This window comes from Mobula hypostoma, chromosome 1 (assembly GCF_963921235.1).
Source record: "Mobula hypostoma chromosome 1, sMobHyp1.1, whole genome shotgun sequence".
Taxonomy (NCBI): Eukaryota; Metazoa; Chordata; class Chondrichthyes; order Myliobatiformes; family Myliobatidae; genus Mobula; species Mobula hypostoma.
Genome location: NC_086097.1, coordinates 43,224,152 through 43,244,559, shown reverse-complemented (window position 1 = coordinate 43,244,559; position 20,408 = coordinate 43,224,152). Strand labels below are relative to the sequence as shown.

At 38.7% G+C, this 20,408-nt stretch overlaps 1 protein-coding gene across 1 annotated transcript in view; it reads left to right on the top strand.

Moving 5' to 3' along the window:
- Positions 1 to 20,408, top strand: part of LOC134345887 (ribosome quality control complex subunit NEMF-like) — a 68,469-nt gene that overhangs the window by 33,228 nt on the left and 14,833 nt on the right. Inside the window, exons 14-24 of the mRNA XM_063047220.1 lie at positions 866 to 1,048; positions 2,015 to 2,078; positions 2,762 to 2,850; positions 6,310 to 6,413; positions 7,772 to 7,834; positions 7,921 to 8,033; positions 8,974 to 9,031; positions 9,484 to 9,542; positions 12,402 to 12,522; positions 16,322 to 16,583; positions 19,477 to 19,525. Of these exons, the coding sequence (XP_062903290.1) occupies positions 866 to 1,048; positions 2,015 to 2,078; positions 2,762 to 2,850; positions 6,310 to 6,413; positions 7,772 to 7,834; positions 7,921 to 8,033; positions 8,974 to 9,031; positions 9,484 to 9,542; positions 12,402 to 12,522; positions 16,322 to 16,583; positions 19,477 to 19,525 (1,165 nt within the window). The remainder of the gene's footprint in view (positions 1 to 865; positions 1,049 to 2,014; positions 2,079 to 2,761; positions 2,851 to 6,309; positions 6,414 to 7,771; positions 7,835 to 7,920; positions 8,034 to 8,973; positions 9,032 to 9,483; positions 9,543 to 12,401; positions 12,523 to 16,321; positions 16,584 to 19,476; positions 19,526 to 20,408) is intronic.

Below are 20,408 nucleotides of genomic sequence, written 5' to 3'. Positions count from 1 at the left end.
TATTTCTCTACTTATGTTCAATATCAACACAAGTTCGTTTTTAATTTGCTTCCATTTCTGGCCGTAAGGACAGCTTTCTGAGATTTCACTCATAATTCAAACCTCATTCTCAGCTTTAACAAATGGGTTTTTTCCTGTCTGTGCTGTGTGAATACCTTTGTTATGTGTCAATGACCAGAATTAGATGTGATATTCACGTCTGCTGTGACCACGATCATGCATTTTAATGCTAAGTTACTCAGACTTCCATTCTATTCACTTGATTAAATGTGTTCAGCACCTGGACTGTAAAATCACACAATTCATCTGCACCAGTTAACTCTCAAAGCTGCTTTTTTTCTTCAATTACTTTTTTTTTCATACTGTTCTGCACAGACCAATAGTTTACCCCTGTTATATTATGGGCTTTATTGAAATGGTCTTCTCACCCTTAATTGATTTGCATTCTTATTAATAAGATAATGTAAAATTTGCTCAAGTAAATAGAAAGTGAGATGTCAAGAGATTCTTGAACAGTTCTTGTTAGTGTTTCATAAACTCAAGAGATTCTGCAGATGCTGTACGTCCAGAGCACCACACACAAAATGCTGAGGGACCTAGCAGGTCAGGCAGCATCTATGAAAATTGATAAACAGTTGATGTTTTTGACCAAGATCTTTCATCAAGACTGGAAAGGAAGGGGGAATACGTCATGGATGCTGCCCGACCTGCTGAGTTCCTCCAGTATTTTGTGTGTTGTTAGAGTTTCAGATTTCCACAGCCCTTTTTTTTCCCAAGGACAAAAGTGATTAAGTTATGAGATGTTATCATAAAGCTTACGTGTTACCACTATTAATATATGGTTACAATTTTGGATTCTGTTTAGAAACCCCTATGTAACAGATGACGAAGATCAAGATGTTGATCTGGATGAAAGTGCTGAAAAAGAACAAACTAAGAGCAAGAAGAAAAAGAATAAAAACAAGCAACAGAAAAATCTCTTACAGAAGAACAAACCAGTATTGGTAGATGTGGACCTTAGCTTGTCTGCCTATGGCAACGCTAAAAAGTAAGTGCTTGTTTCATAATCCTACACAGTTTATGACTCTTGTTATTTTATCTTAAATCTGGTGCTTTAACTTTCATCTTAAAATTTGAGATTACGTTGTGTTCAGGTCTAAAATGCCTCCATTGTGAATTGTAATTGTACAACCAAATTGACTAATTGAATATATTAGCAATTATTTTTGTAATTTTGTAATATTTTGGCATTAAGTCATCTGTATATGAAAGAACATGTGTAATTAAACTATAGAGCTTTTCTATACATGATTCATGTATTTGAGGGATCTGTAGAGTAATGCTTCTCACGTTTTGTGCTACTGATCGTTGATTTCATGGATTCTGTTGTGTTTCCCCTTGCAATTAAGAATTCATATTTAATAATTTCCTTACTCAGCGCTCCAGTGTAGAAATCTAGCACAAGAGATAGCCAGTAATTTGTTTAGTTCAAGTTTAGTTATCATTCAGCCATGTATGAATGCCCATGACTACAGCCAAACCTCCAGGGTCAAGGTGCAAAATACATAAACAGTTATTTACAACACAAGGCGCATATAAGATAACAAGTAAACATACAGTCACACAAAAATATGTAACCTTGCTGGTAGTGTTGGAATTAATTTCTTGGAAGTGTTTTACTTTCTTCCTTCTGCATATCCAAGCTCAGGTGTGCCTTACTGTTTTGCATATTGACATATTGAATTAGTAAGTGTTACTGGCTTGCAATTAAATAAGATTTTACAATTGCAGTATGGATAGTTCATATAATTGTGAGACACAGATATTAAAAGATCTGATTTTGTAATAATTAAAAAGAAATTGTAAGGACTGGACCAAGTTGTTTTTGTTTTATATTTAATTGCAGATGTCCAAGGGGTAGTCAGAACATAAATTAGGCAAACATGCATGCAGGAATTTATATTTGGCATGCTAAATACATGCATGACTTTTCATCTTTATTCAAATGATGCAGATACTATGATCAGAAAAGACATGCAGCGAAGAAAGAACAGAAGACAGTTGAAGCTGCGGAAAAGGTAGGAAGCACAAATCTATTAACATTTCATTTAAGTTGCAGATTTAGTATTTTGAAATTGGCATGGGTTGTAAAAATATACTGCACTTTTTCTGTACAGATTTCACTGACTCACTTATCACTTGATATTAGAGGTCAATGATCTGTTCCTGTGCTTTAAATGCCTCTGGACCAGTTATGAAGAGATGGTTCTTGAGAATGGTTTGGTGATAATTTCAGTTTTGAGTTTCTTTTCCCTGTATTTCAGGACCATGTGCCTTTCCCCCATTATTTTATATTTGAAAAATTAAATTAAGTTAGAAATATATTTTACTTCATGTACTGATCATTTTTTTAAAATCTAAAGTTAGGGTTGTTTACCTTTTGACCTATCCAAATTTGCTCTATAAATATTTCATTCTTTTGACTATTTGGCTAATCTCTGATCTCAGGAGCAGGTGCAATGTTAATTGGGTTTGAGTTTCTATATATATCTTCAAGTTTACTGATCCATTTTGGATGCTTTGATGAAATATAATTATTTTGAATCTCCTTGTAACAAATGCTTACTAATACAAAAACCAAATACTGTGAATACTAGGAATCTGAAATTTAGACCATAGACACCGTTTAATTTTGTTTTAAATTTTCATTCCAATATTTTTATATTTATAATAGACTTATTCAAAATATGTTTCTTTTTAGGCATTTAAATCAGCAGAAAAGAAGACAAAAAAGACATTAAAAGAAGTTCAAACTGTTATTACAATTCAGAAGGCAAGAAAAGTGTATTGGTAGGTTATGTGGTATGTATTGAATATACAGGAGCATGCTAATTAGATAGATAAAGGAATGTAAACTTTAATATTATTCAAGTTTGTCCACCTTTCTCAATCTTTTTAAAATTTGACTAAATTGTCTGCAAACATTTATTTCAAACTCTGAAATTTTAATTTTTGAATGGTCTGAAGTAAGAGTTGGTGGTTTTTATTTATACTGTCTGGGAATATCACCAGCTTGACTAAAACAGTTAGGTCAGGATAATGATTTTTTTATTTACATTAGGAAGAAAGCCTAACTTGCACATTCAGATTTGAAATGTTAATTAGGCAGAGTCAGATGAGGATGGATGTTTCATTCTGGAGTTTTTGTTTAGGTTAACACAGTAGCAAGTTCTGGGTTTGCAATTATGTTTTCCCACAAAATCACTGTCTGACCTTCACATTTCCTATTATGGAATTGAAGAACAGGGGGAAAAAAATAACAAAAATTAAAACATAGGGGATAATGTGATTTCTTTTTCACAGTACCTCAGTACCAATATTAAATGCTGGAATAAAGCCAGCTTTAGAATTAAATTCATTTCACTCATCTCCGTCTCAGGTAAAGAACAATGTTAGGTTAAAAGTAGGGTATACCAAGTAGAGAGGGCTGGTGATAGACCGAGGAAATTTTTAGAATCCAGCAGCAGAATATTTTAAAAGCTAACTGCTGGGATGAGAAGCGTCCTACCAAGAGACACTAGATATTTTGGTTTGCATTCTTTGAAGTTTGGAAGAATGAGGAGTGACCTTATTCAAATGCACGATCTGAAGGGGTTGATAATGGGAGTCACTTGTGGGAGTCTCTGCAAGGGTACAGGATAAGTGCCAGGTGGGAGATCAGTGGGGAGGAATGAACGGACAAGGGAATCATGTAGGGAGCAATCCCTGCGGAAAGCAGAAAGTTTGGGGGGGGGTGGGAGGGAAAGATGTACTTGCTGATGGGATCCAGTTGGAGGTGGCGGAAGTTGCGGAAAATTATGTGCTGGACGTGGAGACTGGTGGGGTGGTAGGTGAGGACAAGAGGAACCCTATCCCTGGTGGGGTGGCGGGAGGATGGGGTAAGAGCAGACATGTGTGAAATGGAAGAGATGAGGTTGAGGGCAGCGTTGATGGTGGAGGAAAGGAAGCCCCTTCCTTTGAAAAGGAGGACATCTCCTTTGTTCTAGAATGAAAAGCCTCATCCTGAGAGCAGTGGAGACTGAGGAATTGAGAAAAGGGGATGACGTTTTTATAAGTAGTAGTGTGGGACGAGGTGTAGTCTAGCTAGCTGTGAGAGTCCATGGGTTTGTGATAGACATTGGTGGATAAGCTGTCTCCAGAGATAGCGACAGTGAGATTGAGAAAGGGAAGGGAGGTGTTGGAAATGGACCAGGTGAATTTGAGGGCTGGGTGGAAGTTGGAGGCAAAGTGGATGAAGTCGATGAGTTCAGCACGGGTGTAGGAAGCAGCACCAGTGCAGTTGTCGATGTAAAGTAGGAAGAGTGTGGGACAGTCACCACGTAGCCAACAAACAAGCAGGCATAGCTGGGGCCCATGCGAGAGTCCATGGATTTTGTTTGAAGGAAGTGGGAGGAGCCACCACCTTTTAAATCTACTCCTCAGCTTTTTTCCTCCAGTCCTGCTGAAGAGTTTTGGCCCAAAACGTTGATTGTACTTTTTCCATAGGTGCTGCCTGGCCTGCTGAGTTCCTCCAAGCATTTTGTGTGTGTTGCTCGGATTTCCAGCATCTGCAGATTTTCTTTTGTTTGTGGAACGATGAATATCTGTTGTGATTTCATGGATTGCTTTGGCTTAGCCAATTTCTGTAAAGGTGGTAAAATAGTTAACACCATGTGAATTACTATTAAGTATAGTTTAGTGTATTTAGCCCACAAGATTAATAACCGTCTGACCACATTCAAATAAATGGCCTGGTGAATGGGAATTTTAAAAATAATGAACTATCCTGCATCACACATCAACCATACAATCCTTGACTACTCTATGTTGATAGCCTAGCAAAAAAATGTCTGAAGCAGCTAAATATGTTTTAGAGCAACTCAGGTCTAGGTCCACGGCCAAATCCTACCTTTGATTAAAGTGGCCACAGACTACCATGACCACCAATAATTTACGTTTCATCTCAAACTGAGTGTTATTTTGCACTGATTTCAAGACTCTTTGGTTCTTTGTTTCCCCAATCTCTGACCGTTGAATCTAGGTTTCAAATATAATTTTGCAAATGATAACAGACAGCACAGCACATAGGTTTCTGTCCTATCATTCTGGAGTAAATCTGAGAAATGTGAACTTGAATAGATCTGCATCAAAAATGTCCTTGAAGATTATTTCTTTAGCAATTTTTTAAGTAAATTAAAAAAATCTCTTCAACAGTTTCTTAAGTATTTTTTGTGTGAAGCCTAAGACTGAAATTACATGTAAGAATTGCATTTGTAAATATGATTAAACAATGGATAGTAAAACCTCTGCCAAAGGAGCAAGACAGGTTATTGGAGTGCATATGACACAAATAATACATTCACAGGTCGTCCGTTTGAAGCCATTACATTTTCAGTGTTTCTTTAATCCAGTTCTTTAATTGTTTTTCTAAATCTGTATCCTTTTTAAATTCAGAGAAGGATTTGAACAGTCAAGCTTTGCCAGATTTTGAACATATTCCAGTGTTTGCACGAAGGTATAGGACACTCCAAACATTGAAACATAAATTTAGGTGAATCATTTTAATGCTGAAGTATAAAGTATTTGATGCAACACAGAAAGGAGCTAGAGGAGTTCAGCGGGTCTGAGCATTGATGGAGGGAAATGAACAGTTGATGATTCAGAATTCATCAGAGTCGGACAGAAAGAGCGGAAGAGCCAATATAAAAAAAGGTGAAGGAAGGTGTAGAATGACTGCTAGCAGGTGGTAGGTGGAGGCAGGTGAGGGAGGGGCCAGTGCTAGCAGGTGGTAGGTGGAGGCAGGTGAGGGAGGGGCCAGTGTCGGAATCATATAAGAAGCTGCAGCTGAAAGGTGGAAGTGAGGAAGGCCTGAACAAGAGAGAGACAAGATAAAGGTTAGCTTTATGTATCACATATACATCAAAACAGAGTGAAATGCATCATTTTGTGTCAAATCAAATCAGCAAAGATTGTGTTTGGGCAGCCTGCAAGTGACACCATGCTTTTGGTGCCAACATGGAATACTCACAACTTGCTAACCCTAACCTTGATGATACATCTTTGAAATGCAAAAGAAACCAACATGGCTTTGGGGAGAATGTACTAACTTTTTACAAACAGCAGCAGAGATAGAATGCTGATCGATGACTGCTCGTGCTGTAATTGTGCTAACTGCTACACTACCATGTGGCTCTTTCTCAGTTCATCAGTCAGAGTCAATGATTTTAATATTGTTCATCATTATTACTAACTTGCATTCTTCTTCTCTAGGTTTGAGAAATTCTTATGGTTTGTCAGCAGTGAAAACTATCTGGTGATAGCAGGTCGAGACCAGCAACAAAATGAGTTAATTGTCAAACGCTATCTTAAACCAGGTTTGTTTCATCTACTTGCTTTTTTCCCATAATCTGTTGTTTCTTGCATTCACAGAACATATGCTTTTGTTAAATTAAAATACAGTTCAAGTAGTTGATGGCTGTTATAATGTCATTTGGCAAGATTTCTTTAAGCACGTAAAAATATGAGATCATATTAAAAAATTGCCATTAAGCACATCAGTGATGACTTCATCAGTATTCCGGGTGCTGTTATACAGCTTGAAGAATTACCAGGAATGCACACATTTTTCTAGAGTAACTTTTCCAAGTTCATATTTCATCCTTTTCCATTAAGGCACCATGCAGGTTTGACAAAAACAAAAAGAAATTACACGTAGCCTGTAGTTTTTATACTGTATTCATTCCAAGATGCTTTATAACATAGAAGAAATTTGTCATTGAATGAAGTAAGGAGATATTGGAACAAACGATCTCAGATAGGTTTCAGAGAAATTATTTCCACTGGTGCAGAGGCTGAGTTCACCAAGCTGTCACCAAATAATAGGGTTACATCTAGGAATCATTTGTTAAAATAATAACAAGTATGAATCAACTGGTATTTTATTATCAAGTTACTGGAATTGAATCTACTGCTACCAAATTATTGGTTTGACAAATCCAGTAGAACTTACTTAGTTTTTAAATTGGCGAGTTGCCAATTCAGCCATTTGACTAATTAGATTATGACCCATATCTACCATCTGCCCAACGAAACTTCATATTCCTGAGATCCACACATAATAAATATACCTTATTCTTAGCCTTGAAAAACTTATTTGAGCTGTAACTTTTTGAGGGGGGAACATTTCAGATGTCTTCGAGACTAATGTGTGGAAAAAGTACTTCCAGCTTTTAATCTTAAATAACATAACTTTATTTTTAAAATGTGCTTCCTTGTTCTGGATATACCATATAATCATGCAGAATCCCATTTATCTTTTAAAAATATTTCATTTACCATTTATCCAGTACTGGAGCATACTAACTTTGAAATTTGGTGCGCAAACTGAACACTGTATTTCAAATAGGAATCTGAACAGAATTTTTAACAGTAAAAGCAGCAAGCCACATTTTGGTAGTTAAATCCCTTTGAAATAAACATTTTTCAGATATAGGACTCTCTTAGTCCTGCTTTTGACTGAAAATCTGTACAATTGTAGAATATACATTTGGCTTCAAGAAATTGAAAGTTTGAGGCATAGTGATTGAGATACCAGATCAGCATCCAAAGCACATACCTGTTTATCACGATGCCAAACATTTTGCTCTGTCTTCACCCCAGAGCACCAGAATTACTTGGTGCGCCACCAGTTTAATGGTGACCTTTCAGTCATAGTTATGGTTTTGTTTTCCAGGTGACATATACGTACATGCGGATCTCCATGGTGCTACCAGCTGTGTCATCAAGAACCAAAAAGGTAAATTAATTTACCTTCATCACTGTAAATTTGGATAGCTGTTAGTTTTATTCTGTCCTCACATAAGCTTTATTCTTTATTTATAGGGGAGACAGTTCCTCCACGTACATTAATGGAGGCAGGCACAATGGCAATTTGTTATAGTGCTGCTTGGGATGCACGAGTAATTACTAGTGCTTGGTGGGTCCATCATAATCAGGTAATCTTTCGTTGTGGATTTCTTTTACAGCACTACACAGAAGAATGTTCAACGTAGACATTCCTCAGAGGATTTGTCGTTAGAACCAATAATTAATACTTTGATTGCTGAGACCATAAGACATACTGTAGGAATGTTTGAAGTGTAGTCACTGGTGAAATCCAGGAAGTGTATTAGACAATGTGCACACAGGGAAATATGAAAACAGACAAATATTCTGCACAGCATTATTGTTTGAGGGTAGCAGGGAAATTTTATTCAGAGAAATCTCCCCTAGTCTTCTCCAAATTGTGATCTTAGTGTCATCTGAAAATGGGTTCTGGGTTAATGTCTCATCTGAAAGATTATGCCTCCAAAAATGCAGCAAATCTCTAGTGTGTGACATCAGATTTTTTATAAAGACTCTGGAATGGGTCATCAAGCTAAGACCAAACGATGAACAATGACCTGGGCATTACTGTAAGTATTGCGGGCAGATTTTTGTTTTCATAATCAGTGTGGTGATCTGACAGAAGGGGCATCTACCTTTTGAAATTAATGGAATGACAATAACCAATTCATCTACCACTTTGTGACTCAGAGAATGAACATAAAAATCTACACTTTATTCTGGTTATGCTCTAGGTTCCCATAAATTTTTTTTTCAGTATTTTGCTTTTAGTTTTTATTCCATCAGTACCATACTATATTTTCTGGCACAAATTATGTGCCACTATCCTGCTGTACTGTGAATGTTTGGATACCAGAAGATGCATTAAAAATATATTCCCCTGATTCCCCCCACCCCAGCTATTTGCACAGAACTGTTTGGCTGTGATTGGTAACTTATTGATTGGTAACCATAGCCATAAAGGGATCTCCAGTAATCAGTAGTAGCATTGGACAATGGATCATAACCTTCATTTTGAACTATGTTAAAGTGTCTTTTTTAAACCTTTAGGTATCGAAAACAGCACCTACAGGAGAGTACCTGACCACAGGAAGTTTCATGATCAGAGGTAAGGCATTTGCTAGTCAACTTATTGATAATTAGACTTTTTTGATCATAATGTAATATACTTAAGCTCCAAGTCATATTTGTACACATAAATCTAAACTTCATAAAAGGAGATATTTCATAAACTGGATCCTTTTTTCTGGTAGCTATCTGAAGGCAGACAAACACAAAATGCTGCATGAACTCAACAGATCGGGCAGCATCTCGGAAAGAGTAAGTGGGGAGTCCTTTTTTAGGCTTTATTCCATTCCGTAGATGCTGCCTGACCTGCTGAGTTCCTGCAGTATTTTGTGTTTGTTCTGGATTTTCAGCATCTGCAGAAACTCTTGTGTTTCTTATCTGAAGACAAAGCCTGGGTAAACTATATTATCTCCAGTGTTTTGCAGTCTTGTTTCATTATTTCTTGACCTCAAATGGTGCAGGTCTGATATTTCTTACCTTTCGTATTTGCAGGTAAAAAGAACTACCTCCCACCTTCTTACCTTATGATGGGATTTGGCTTTCTATTTAAGGTAGTATATTGATACTTCATAGTAATTTGAGACAAAATAAGAAACTATAAAATCAAGTATAATGGTTCTCCTAACTACCTTTGACAATCACAAAGAACAAAAACAAAAATTGCTGGTAGCACCCAACAGGTCAGGCAGCATCAGTGGAAAGAGAAGCTATGAATGTTTCAGTTTGAAGATCCTTTATCAGAATTGGAAAAGAGGGAAAACAAGTTAGTTTTAAATTGCAGAGAATGTGAGGGAAGGATGGTTAGGACAAAGGAAATGTCTGATGGGTGAGGTCAGAGTTTCTGTGGAGTTTAGTAGTAATCTTAGCATGCTGGTATTCATCAATCAGGGCAGTGAGATTAGCAGTAGGGATCTAATGTTGCAGAAGTGTAGTTGGTGAGAAAGCACTCGTGTTGGTGTATTATGTACAGTTTTGGTTACCCTGTAACCAAAGGCATTGTCAAGCTGGAGGGAGTGCAGAAGAAATTCATAAGGGTGCTGCCAAGGCTAACGAGCCTGAATTATAAGGAGAGGTTGGCCACACTAGATCTTTATTCTTTGGAGCACAGAATGAAAGATGGCCTCATGGAAGTTTATAAAATCCTGACGGATAGGATAGACAGTCATAATCTTTTCCCCAGTGTTGGGCAGTCTGAAACTCATGGGTGTAGACTTAAGACAAATGGGAAGAGATATTAGAGAGGCCTGAGAATTGTGTTCTTTACACAGAGGGTAGGGAATACCTAGAATGAACTGCCAGAGGCAACGTTTAAGAGGCATTTGGATAGCTACAAGGAGGGGAGGGACTAGGAGGGTTATGGACTGATCACAGGCCTTCTGTGCTGGCAGCCAGGATGCTTTGGTCAGCATGGACCAGTTGGGCCAAAGGGCCGCTTTCCACCCTGTTTACAGAGACTTACCCAGTCAGTCAATTTGTGAGAGCAGTTAGTGGAAACAAAGATGGGACAAATGCTTTTGAGGTGAGGGCTGTTAGAGATAGACTGAGTAATAGCTTTGCAGAGCTCCTGTGTTCTATCTGCAGGGCCAGTTTGGAGTGCCCTAGTACCTTCTAATATTCCATCCCATTCTCACCCTGACCTGTAACTATCACGCGCAAAGTAAACTTGAGGAACAGCATCTCGAATGTAATCTGCAGGATCAAATGTTGAATATTGCAATTTTTTGAGTAACTTGACCTTATTTCTGTCTGTATCAGAACTACCAGTTGTGTTTGAAGTTGACCATATTTGGTATTAGGTCAGTTTTTAATCTCTCTTCTGATCCAGTGAGCCTGTCCTGTGGTTCTGCATTTTGCGCCTGTTCACTATCCTTTGTCCGCATTCTCACTCTCTGCCAGCTTTTGTTCCAGTTTTTTCCTCTCGAGTGTCCCTTATTAGCCCATTGACACACTGACCTCGAAAACTTATTCCCAAGACTACCTAGGGCTCACCCTATCCTTAATCCAGATGTCCCTTATCCTAACTATCCCTCACCCAGTTTTTCTGCAATTTCAAACTTATTATCTTTCTTAGCTGTTTCTCTTTCCACTGGTGCTAACTGACCTGTATTTAAATTACATTATTTGAAATGGGAGGTAGAGATTCTTTAGTGTGCAGAATAAGTCAACACTAGCTTTAGAGACCAATCTTCTCTAATTCTTTAAGTACTGTGTAGAAGTAGTTTAATAGTTGGTTTAAATTTTTGCCTTTCTGTTTATGTAATACAACTTTGTATGTCCCACTTTGCCATTTGCAAGCTTGTTTTACTGTATTTTAATGAACCATATACAGTTTGAAATGTTTTGAATTTCCTTTGTAATTATTTTTTATTGGCCTTAGTATTGCTGTAATTTAATGACGGTGTCTAGATTTGCATGCAGTGATTTCCCACCACAGGAATCCAAGTGCCTTTCTCGAGTAAAACCACAATATACATACCAAAGTAGTTACAGCTGTTAATTTCCCTCCTTTAAAACAGCACAAAAGCCTCAAGGCACTTCACAGGAGCCTAGCCTGAAAAAGGAGATATTATTGGTCAATGAGATAGTCTGTAAAGGTTATTTTTAAGGAAGATAAAGGGGGCGAAGGATGGAGAGATTTGAGAAGGTAATTACAGAATTGAGGAATTTGTTGAAGGGTTGTATTTCAGTGCATCTGGGAGACTGAAATTAAACGTGTCCAGGTATCTTGAAGGGGTTTGATTTGGAGATTACAGAGATAGAAAGGGGTGAGCAATTTAACAGAAAGTCAGAACTGAGCTGTTGCTTAACCAGGAATTGATAAAGGCCAGCAAGTCATGAGGAGTTTTGTGGAAAAACAATGTTGGGTGGGAACAGCGTTTAATGGTGAGGAGAATTGAAAGCCAGGAGATAACAGAAGTATGGATTTAAGTCTTAGCAGCTGATAAGCTAAGGCGGAGGCAGAGTGAGCATTGTTACAGAGATGGAACTTGATTCGGGTCACTATTGAACAGTCTGGTTCAGTTTTAGAGTGAGACAAACAGCGAGAGTGTATCAGTGGTTAGGGGACAGACATTGCTACAGGACGTACTGTCAGTTAATGACTTCTCTGTTCCTAGTATTTCTGTAAAGGAAAGTAGAGGCTTTTTATTGTGGGAGTCCATCTCTGATATGATTGGGTTAAAATCCTATCTTAGCCCCTTAACAATTAGCAAAAAGAGATCAAATTCATTCCACTTTTGTCAGGAAGTCAGAATTCCAACACTTTGTTTGCTGCTTATTAACTATGCTGCCAATACAAGATAAATTTATCCCATTTTGTAGAAGCTTGCATTTTGACTGTTAAAAATTTAGCGTTACCATTACTATTTCTTCACCTAGTTACAGAGATTTTGTGGTTTACTTGTACTTAGGTTGATGAGCAATGCATTTGGAGGCACGTAGGTGAGAGGAAGGTGAAAGTGCAGGATGAAGACATGGAGACAGTAACCAGCAGCACCTCTGACGTCTATTCTGAGGATACGGTTCCTTTAGGTAATGCATGAAACTCAATAGAACACTTAGGTTCTGAAGAATTACCAGAGAGAGTGCTTGTCCAATACAGCTTTGTTCCACTTAAAGTTATATTTGTCTACTATTTTGATTGTAAAGGAACTTCAAGGTTTTTCTATTAAATCTAGTTTCTTTTGGGAGAAGAGAGGGAGCAACACGTAACATCTTGACATAGCAAGAGACTAAGTCTACACTGGTTCTCAGAGGAATCCTGTCAGTCTCATTCTGTCACTAATTTTACTGTAATTGATTCTCCCTCATTTATCCACAAAGTGTACTTTTCTGCTAATCCAGCCCCAGCGACAGTGGCCAGTTGACCTTTGGTATGTGGGAGGAAACTAGAGCAAATGGGAATAATCCACGTGGTCACAGGGAGGATGTGTGATTTTACACAGATTTTCAGGAGATTACGGTTCAACCCTGGATGAATAGAGCTGTGGGGAAGCAGAGTTTACATTCGTATAAAAAGATTTGTGAAGAATTCTTCATAGTGACAAGGCATCTGTTGACAGAAGAAAGGATATTGCAATGTAAAGTAAAAGCATATTTGTTTAAGTAGCTCTCTGTTTTCATGTGTTTTACTGTTCCACAGCCAACAAGTGGTGCTAATCTATTGTCCATTTGGTTTTACACACATTCTTAGCAAAGGTAAAATAAACATTTATGAAACTCCTTAGAGCAATTTCATTTGATTGTCCTTTACAGCCGAGCTTTTTCATACTTCTGAGTGATGCTTATCATTGAAGGGCGTGGTATTTAATGCCCTTGAAGATGGGCTTCCATCATTAAAAATGGTCTTGGTGTTGACAGGGAAGTTGAGAGTACACTTTTAAAGCTCGGTTAGAAAGGTAATCTTTGAAAGTTAAGAACTTCCTCTAGTTAAATACACCAGGTGTAGATTGTTGGAAGAATCAATGCTGGAAGTTTTCATTAAAAATTGGAATATAATGTAATTTCCCAATATAATAAAAAGAGCACTAGTGGAGATTGAAGCCTCAAGTCTGAGGATTTACTATGAAAGTTAAGAGAATAAGACTGATGATCACAGCTATGATATCTATTTGTTAACCCTGCTGGAAGATAAAAGCACTTTCTATGAAAAACTTACTCAAAATGATAGAGCCTTGGACCTGTCTTACCTTGACAAGCTTGTACTGCAGGACAAACCAGTGTTGGCTGAGCCACATAAATTTTAACACTTGGTCAACAAACAATGCAGTGGAGGAACTTAGCAGGTGAAGCAGTACTTGTGAGGAGAAAAGGATTGTTGATTAGGGGGAACTTCTTCACTCAGAGAGTGGTAGGAGTGTGGAATGAGCTGCCATCTGACGTAAATGCGGGCTCACTCTTAAGTTTTAAGAATAAATTGGATAGATACATGGATGGGAGAGGTCTGGAGGGTTATGGGCTGGGTGTAGGTCAATGGGACTCATGGAATAAAGTTTCAGCACAAACTAGAAGGGCTGAATGGCCTGTTTTTCTGTGCTGTAGTGTTCTATGGTTCTGTTGTTCTATATTTCAAATCAAATCCCTGCATCAGTCCTGAATTTTTGCAGGACTGATCCAAGAGATCGCCATCCCCCCACAGATGCTTGATTGTTCCTCTGAGTTCCTACAGCAGATTGTTGTTGATCCAGATTCCAACACTTGCAGTCTCTTTTGTCTCTATTTAGCAACTTGATGACCTGTACATGTGTTTTACACCATGGGTACCATGAAGGTTCTATTGTTGTCATCCATCCAGTCTTTCCAGATACTTGGAGTATCATGGTTTGCTACAGGCTGAAAGAAACCTGCAGAGAATAATTAGAATCAGTATCACCTTCATTTGCTGAATAATAGTTCCCATGTTTTAATTAAAGGGAAGTAGGAATACTTCAAGCTTTTTGAGAATACCTCAAGGTTTCCTGTTAATAATCCCAAAGCAGGAAACCAAATACAGTGCCTGTAAAAAGTACTCACCTCCCTTGGAAGATTCCATGCTTTATTGTCTTACAACATTGAATCACAGTGATTTAATTTGGCTTTTTTGACACTGATCAGCAGAAAAAGACTCTTTCATGTCAAAGTGAAAACAGATCCCTACAAAATGAATCTAAGTTAATACAAATATAAAACACAAAATAATTGATTGCATTAATATTCACTCCCCCTCCTTTAATATGACACACCAAATCATCACTGGTGCAGCCAATTGGTTTCAGAAGTCACATAATTGGTTAAATAGAAATCTGTTTTTGGAGTTCTGTGTGCAGTCAAGGTGTTTCAACTGGTTGTAGTAAAAATACACCTGTATCTGCAAGGTCGGACAGCTGGTGAGTCAGTATCCTGGCAAAAACTACACCATGAAGACAGAAGAACACTCCAAACAACTTCGCAAAAAGGTTATTGAAAAGCACAAGTTAGGAGATGGATACAAGAAAATTTCCAAGTCACTGAATATCCCTTGGAGCACAGTTAGTCTGTCATCAAGAGATGGAAAGAATATGGCACAGCTGTAAATCCACCTAGAGGCTGGCCATCCTCAAAAACCGAGTGACCGTGCAAGAAGGGGACTAGTGAGTGAAGACACCAAGAGACCTATGACAACTCCGGAGGAGTTACAAGCTTCAGTGGCTGAGATGGGAGAAACTATGCATACAACAACTTTACCCAGGTGCTTCACCAGTCGCAGCTTTATGGGAGAGTGGCAAAGAGAAAGCTACTGTTGAAAAAACTGACATGAAAATCTGTGCTAGAGTTTGCCAGAAGCCACGTGGGAGACTGAAGTCAGCTGGAAGAAGTTTCTATGGTCTGATGAAACCAAAATTGAGCTTTTTGGCCATCAGACTAAACATTTTGTTTGGTGTAAGCCAAACACCGCACATCTTCAAAAAAACACACCATCCCTACCATGAAGCATGGTGGTGGCTGCATCATGCTGTGGGGATGCTTCATGGCAGCAGGTTCTGGAAGGCTTGTGAAGGTTGAGGGTAAAATGAATGCAGCAAAATACAGGGAAATCCTCGAGGAACACCTGATGCAGTCTGCAAGAGAACTGCCACTTGGGAGAAAATTTGTTTTCCAGCAAGACAATGAGCCCAAGCATAAAGCCAAAGCTACACATGAATAGTTTAAAAATAACAAACTTAATGTCCTGGACTGGCCAAGTCAGAGTCCTGACCTCAATCCAATTGAGAATTTGTAGCTGTACTTGAAAAGAGCTGTTCCTTCATGATCCCCATGAAATCTGACAGAGCTTGAACAGTTTTGTAAAGAAGAATGGGGAAAAATTGCAGTGTCTAGATGTGCAGAGCTGATAGGGACCTATGCACACAGACTCAAGCTAACTGCTGCCAAATGTGCATCTACTAAATACTGACTTGAAGGGGGTGAATACTTATGCAATCAATTATTTGTGTTTATATTTGTAAGTCATTTAGATCACTTAGTAGAGATCTGTTTTCACTTTGACATGGAAGAGTCTTTTTCTGTTCATCTTGTCAGAAAAAAGCCAAATTAAATCCACTGTGATTCAGTGTTGTAAAACAATGACACATGAAAACTTTCGGGGGGTGGGTGGTGAATACTCTTGATAGGTACTGTATTACTGCTTTACCAGGACACTGAAGAACTTCAGAATGTTATTGTAACTATCATATGTGGTAAATAATATATTTTCTTTCTTTTTTTGCAGATTATTTGTTATACATAGAGAAAATATATTTTCTTGTTTTCGTTTCTCTATGTGGGTTTTCAGTTGTTAAATATCTAAACTTATGTTTGTTTTTACTATATTAAGCTGAGTCAGACAATGGTGAAAGCAGTAGTGATGAAGATAACAAGACTGGTATTGAAGCTGAAAACCAATGTGAAGAGGTGCAAGGAGATGCAGAGGGTCACGAGAACAATGCTGAAGGTGAATCAGACACTCAGCAAGAGGAAACTGATTTGCAAGATTCTGTTGAAACTCAAAATATTGAGGAACATCAAAGTGAGGAAGAAAATGCAGAAGTTAATTATCCTGATACAGCTATTGATCTGTCACATCTTCAGTCAAAGAGGTACCTTATTTAAATTATTTTCAGTTAGAATAATAGTTACATTTTCTTAGACATTTTATATAAATTTGCTTTTCATTCAACATAGTACAGTGGTCCCCAACCACCGGGCCGCGGACCGGTACCAGGCCGCAGAGCATGCGCTACCGGGCCACGAGGAAACGATATGAGTCAGCTGCACCTTTCCTCATTCCCTGTCACGGGCGGCACCTTTCCTCATTCCCTGTCGCGCCCACTGTTGAGCTATTACGCGCGCATCATCCATGTCAGCACGGGAAGGAGATCAACTCTTCGAGCTTGCAAATGACGGTAGGCTGAAAAGTCTGTTTGATATAACATCTCTGCTGGCATTCCGGACCAAAGTCAAGGCTCAATATCCTGAGGTAGCCATGGAAGCACCGAAAACGTTGCTTCCATTTCCAACAAAACTAAATTGCGGATTAGACTGGACATAAGGAACCCCATTCGAGTATCGCTGTCCCCCATCACCCCTTGATAGGACCGTCTTGTTGCTGGAAAGCAAGCCCAGGGCTCCCACTGATTCAGCGATATTGGTGTGTTGCAATGATTTTATAAGTTCATACAGGGAAAATATGCGCTGTGTTTAATATCCAAATGTTACTTAAAATGTTATGATGCTATTGACTTATATAACCATATAACAATTACAGCACGGAAACAGGCCATCTTTGCCCTCCTAGTCCATGCCGAACGCTACTCTCACCTCGTCCCACTGACCTGCACTCAGCCCATAACCCTCCATTACTTTCCTGTCCATATACCTATTCAATTTTTCTTTAAATGATAATATCGAACCTGCTTCTGACACTTCTACTGGAAGTTCGTTCAACACTTACTTCAAGCTCCCCTGTCCTCCCCTGATAATTGACTTATTGCTATATTCATGCGAGGAAAATGAGCTGTGTGTTTAATATTAAGTTCGTTAGATAAAGCCTTTTAGAAACAAAATTGAGTGTATTAGCCACTTATCACTGATATTCTGGTCGTAATTAACACCCCCCTCCAAACAGAATCGCCAAAAACGATTCGTGGTAAAATAATCGGCAGGTGCACGCATGCGCACTGGTGCCCGCGCAAGGCTTCATGGTCATTGTAGTCTTTCTCTGGGAAAACACAACGTATTTGACTGCTACTCTTGTCCCCGTCCTGTCCCCCCCCTCGCCCCCGGTCCGCAAGAATATTGTCAACATGAAACCGGTCCGCACTGCAAAAAAGGTTGGGGACCCCTGACATAGTGAATTGTGAGTGCTCCCTTCAGTCATACTTGATGAACAGTGAAAGGTATTCTGAGTCAAATCCTCCTCCTTCTTGGAAAATCCTTTGGGATGGAATATGATTTGCTTTCACTTCAGTTTTATGGACTCTGAGGTAATTGAAGAGCTCATTGTGAAACTGCAGATGAAGCAGGAAATGCCTGACGGATAGGTGGGTGGGTAGTTTGTGAGGTAATCCATTTCTTTCGCCATTCACTCAGGACTTCTGTGTGCTTATGAGGCATGGATTTGAGGTTCTCATTGCCATCCTGAATGCTCTTCCACTTCGAGCAATCCTGGGCTGGGATACATAGTCAGGTCGTGACATTAATGGTAGAACCTTCATTTGTTACATTTTGATATTAACGATTTTCTGCATTGGACCTGGAATTTTTTAAATATATTCTATTTGTTTACTTGACAAAAATGTATTTTTCCAACAATCCTTTGGATCACTTCCTTTCCATCATAGTTTCAAATAGTGATTGAACTTCTTCCTCTTGATACGACCTCGTACCACTTCCGACCTTTCATCTCCTGGGAAATATTTAGATTTTGTTTTGTATCAAAGGCATCATGTAAACTTTAAAAGAGACTGTTTAGGCATGATGAGCAGAACTCAACTTTTAATCGATAGTCACACATAGTATATAAAATTGCTTAACAGCTTCTCTGGCAGGGGGTTAAGATATCAACCATTCTCTGTGGCTGATGGAAAAAATTTCCCCTTAATTGTCCCTTCCTATATTCCCTTAAAACTCCTTCCTCTCACCTTAACCTGTCTGTTTGCATTTGATATTCTGACCACAGGGAAACGGATCCTGACTCTATGTCTCTTACAATTGTATGTCCCAACCTCAGCCATTTCCACTCTTTGGGAAACCATCCCAGCCTATCTCCTCCTAACTCAAGTCTGCCAATCCAGGCGACATCCTGGCGAATCTACTCTGCACGTTCTCTAGCACAATCACATCTGCAAACTTAATAATCATTTCTCCTACATTCATCACCATATTATTATATTTTGTAAACAACAAGGGTCTATGCATTGATTTCTGTAGTACACTGCTATCACAGGTCTTCAGTCAGGGAAAAAAAAAACATCCTTCCACCACTATCCAGTGCCTTCTAATGCCAAACTGACTAAATGAACCCATTTAGCCAGCTCACCTTGGATCTCAGGTGCCTGAAGCTTGTGGACCTGACTGCCCCATAGAAACTTGTCAAATTGCTGATGTGTACAGTCTCCAAAATATACTGCAATAATGCATTTGACAGACCAGGATAAAGGCAGAGGTACATGGGCATTCGGTCAACTGCAGGTTCCTGTTCAAGTCACACACCATCCCCACATGGACGTATATTCCTTGTCAGTGGATCTACATTCTGGAATACCAGACCAAATGGTGCTCTGGAAGTGTCTTCATGACAAGCAGCACAGCAGTTCAAGGAGGCAGCTTGCTGCCAGCTTTTTGAGTGTACTTGCTTGTTAAATACTGGCCTTGCCAGTAAAATCCAGTTCCTGGAAAGTGATCAAATGGGAAAAAATGGCTTATTATAAAGTCATACTGATGAAGTTATCTTAATATTAAATCTCAGTCCTAAATTCTATTTTTCAACAGATCTTTTCAGATACGTAGTACATCTTCTAAAGAAGAACAGATTCCAGAGGTAAGGATAAAATATATCTTTAGGATGCAGTAAAGTTAGGAATATCTTCTTTTCAAGTTCAGTTTCCTCGTGTTTAAATATTTCAGTGAGTTGTAATGTTATTTTTTTAATCTCTGGGACAAGAATTTCACCCCCAGCAAATCTCCAAAAGGGACAGATGTGCCTTTTGTAAGTGAGTTTGATTTGTTTTTTAATCTGATTACAAAGTGTTTACACATTATGCTAATTAGTATTTAATTGGCAGTTTCATTCACGTGGGATTCAGAAATACTGATTTACGTAGTGTGAAAATATTTCTGGTGTTCTTTTGAGGAGGTAGTTAAATTCCAAGGCATAGGCAACTAGCCCACCTAAGAGAGAGCAACTTAGAATTTGGCGTCTCAACAATGGCCTTTATTACTGGGTAAAACATTAATTTCCTGTGTATATTCAGCTACATATTAAACCAGAGGTTGCTCTCAGCTCCCTCACTCCCCTAAAGAGTCAGTGAATTATATGTAACTTCTTTGTATACTGTTTCTGATACTAGAATAAATAAATTGGAAGCGTTAAGCTTTATAAATCTGGAGTAACAAATATTTAACAATTACTGATCTATGATTATACGTGGAATCGCATTTTGTTCAGGTTCACACTCGACACTGAATCCCCTTCCTAGCGTGTCGCACCAGACAGTCAACCATTCTTGTCTGACGCGTAGTGTCAGGATTGGTCTCCTTTTGGATTAACTGGGTCATGATATGAACGTTCCTGACTCGACCCTTGCTTTTTTACGAGGCCGAGTGGCTAGCTCGACACTCAACCCGGCTCGGATGGAAAGCGTGCCCGGGGGTGGCCCGACTGCGATTCGAACTCGGGAGCCTTCGCTGATGCCACTGCACCA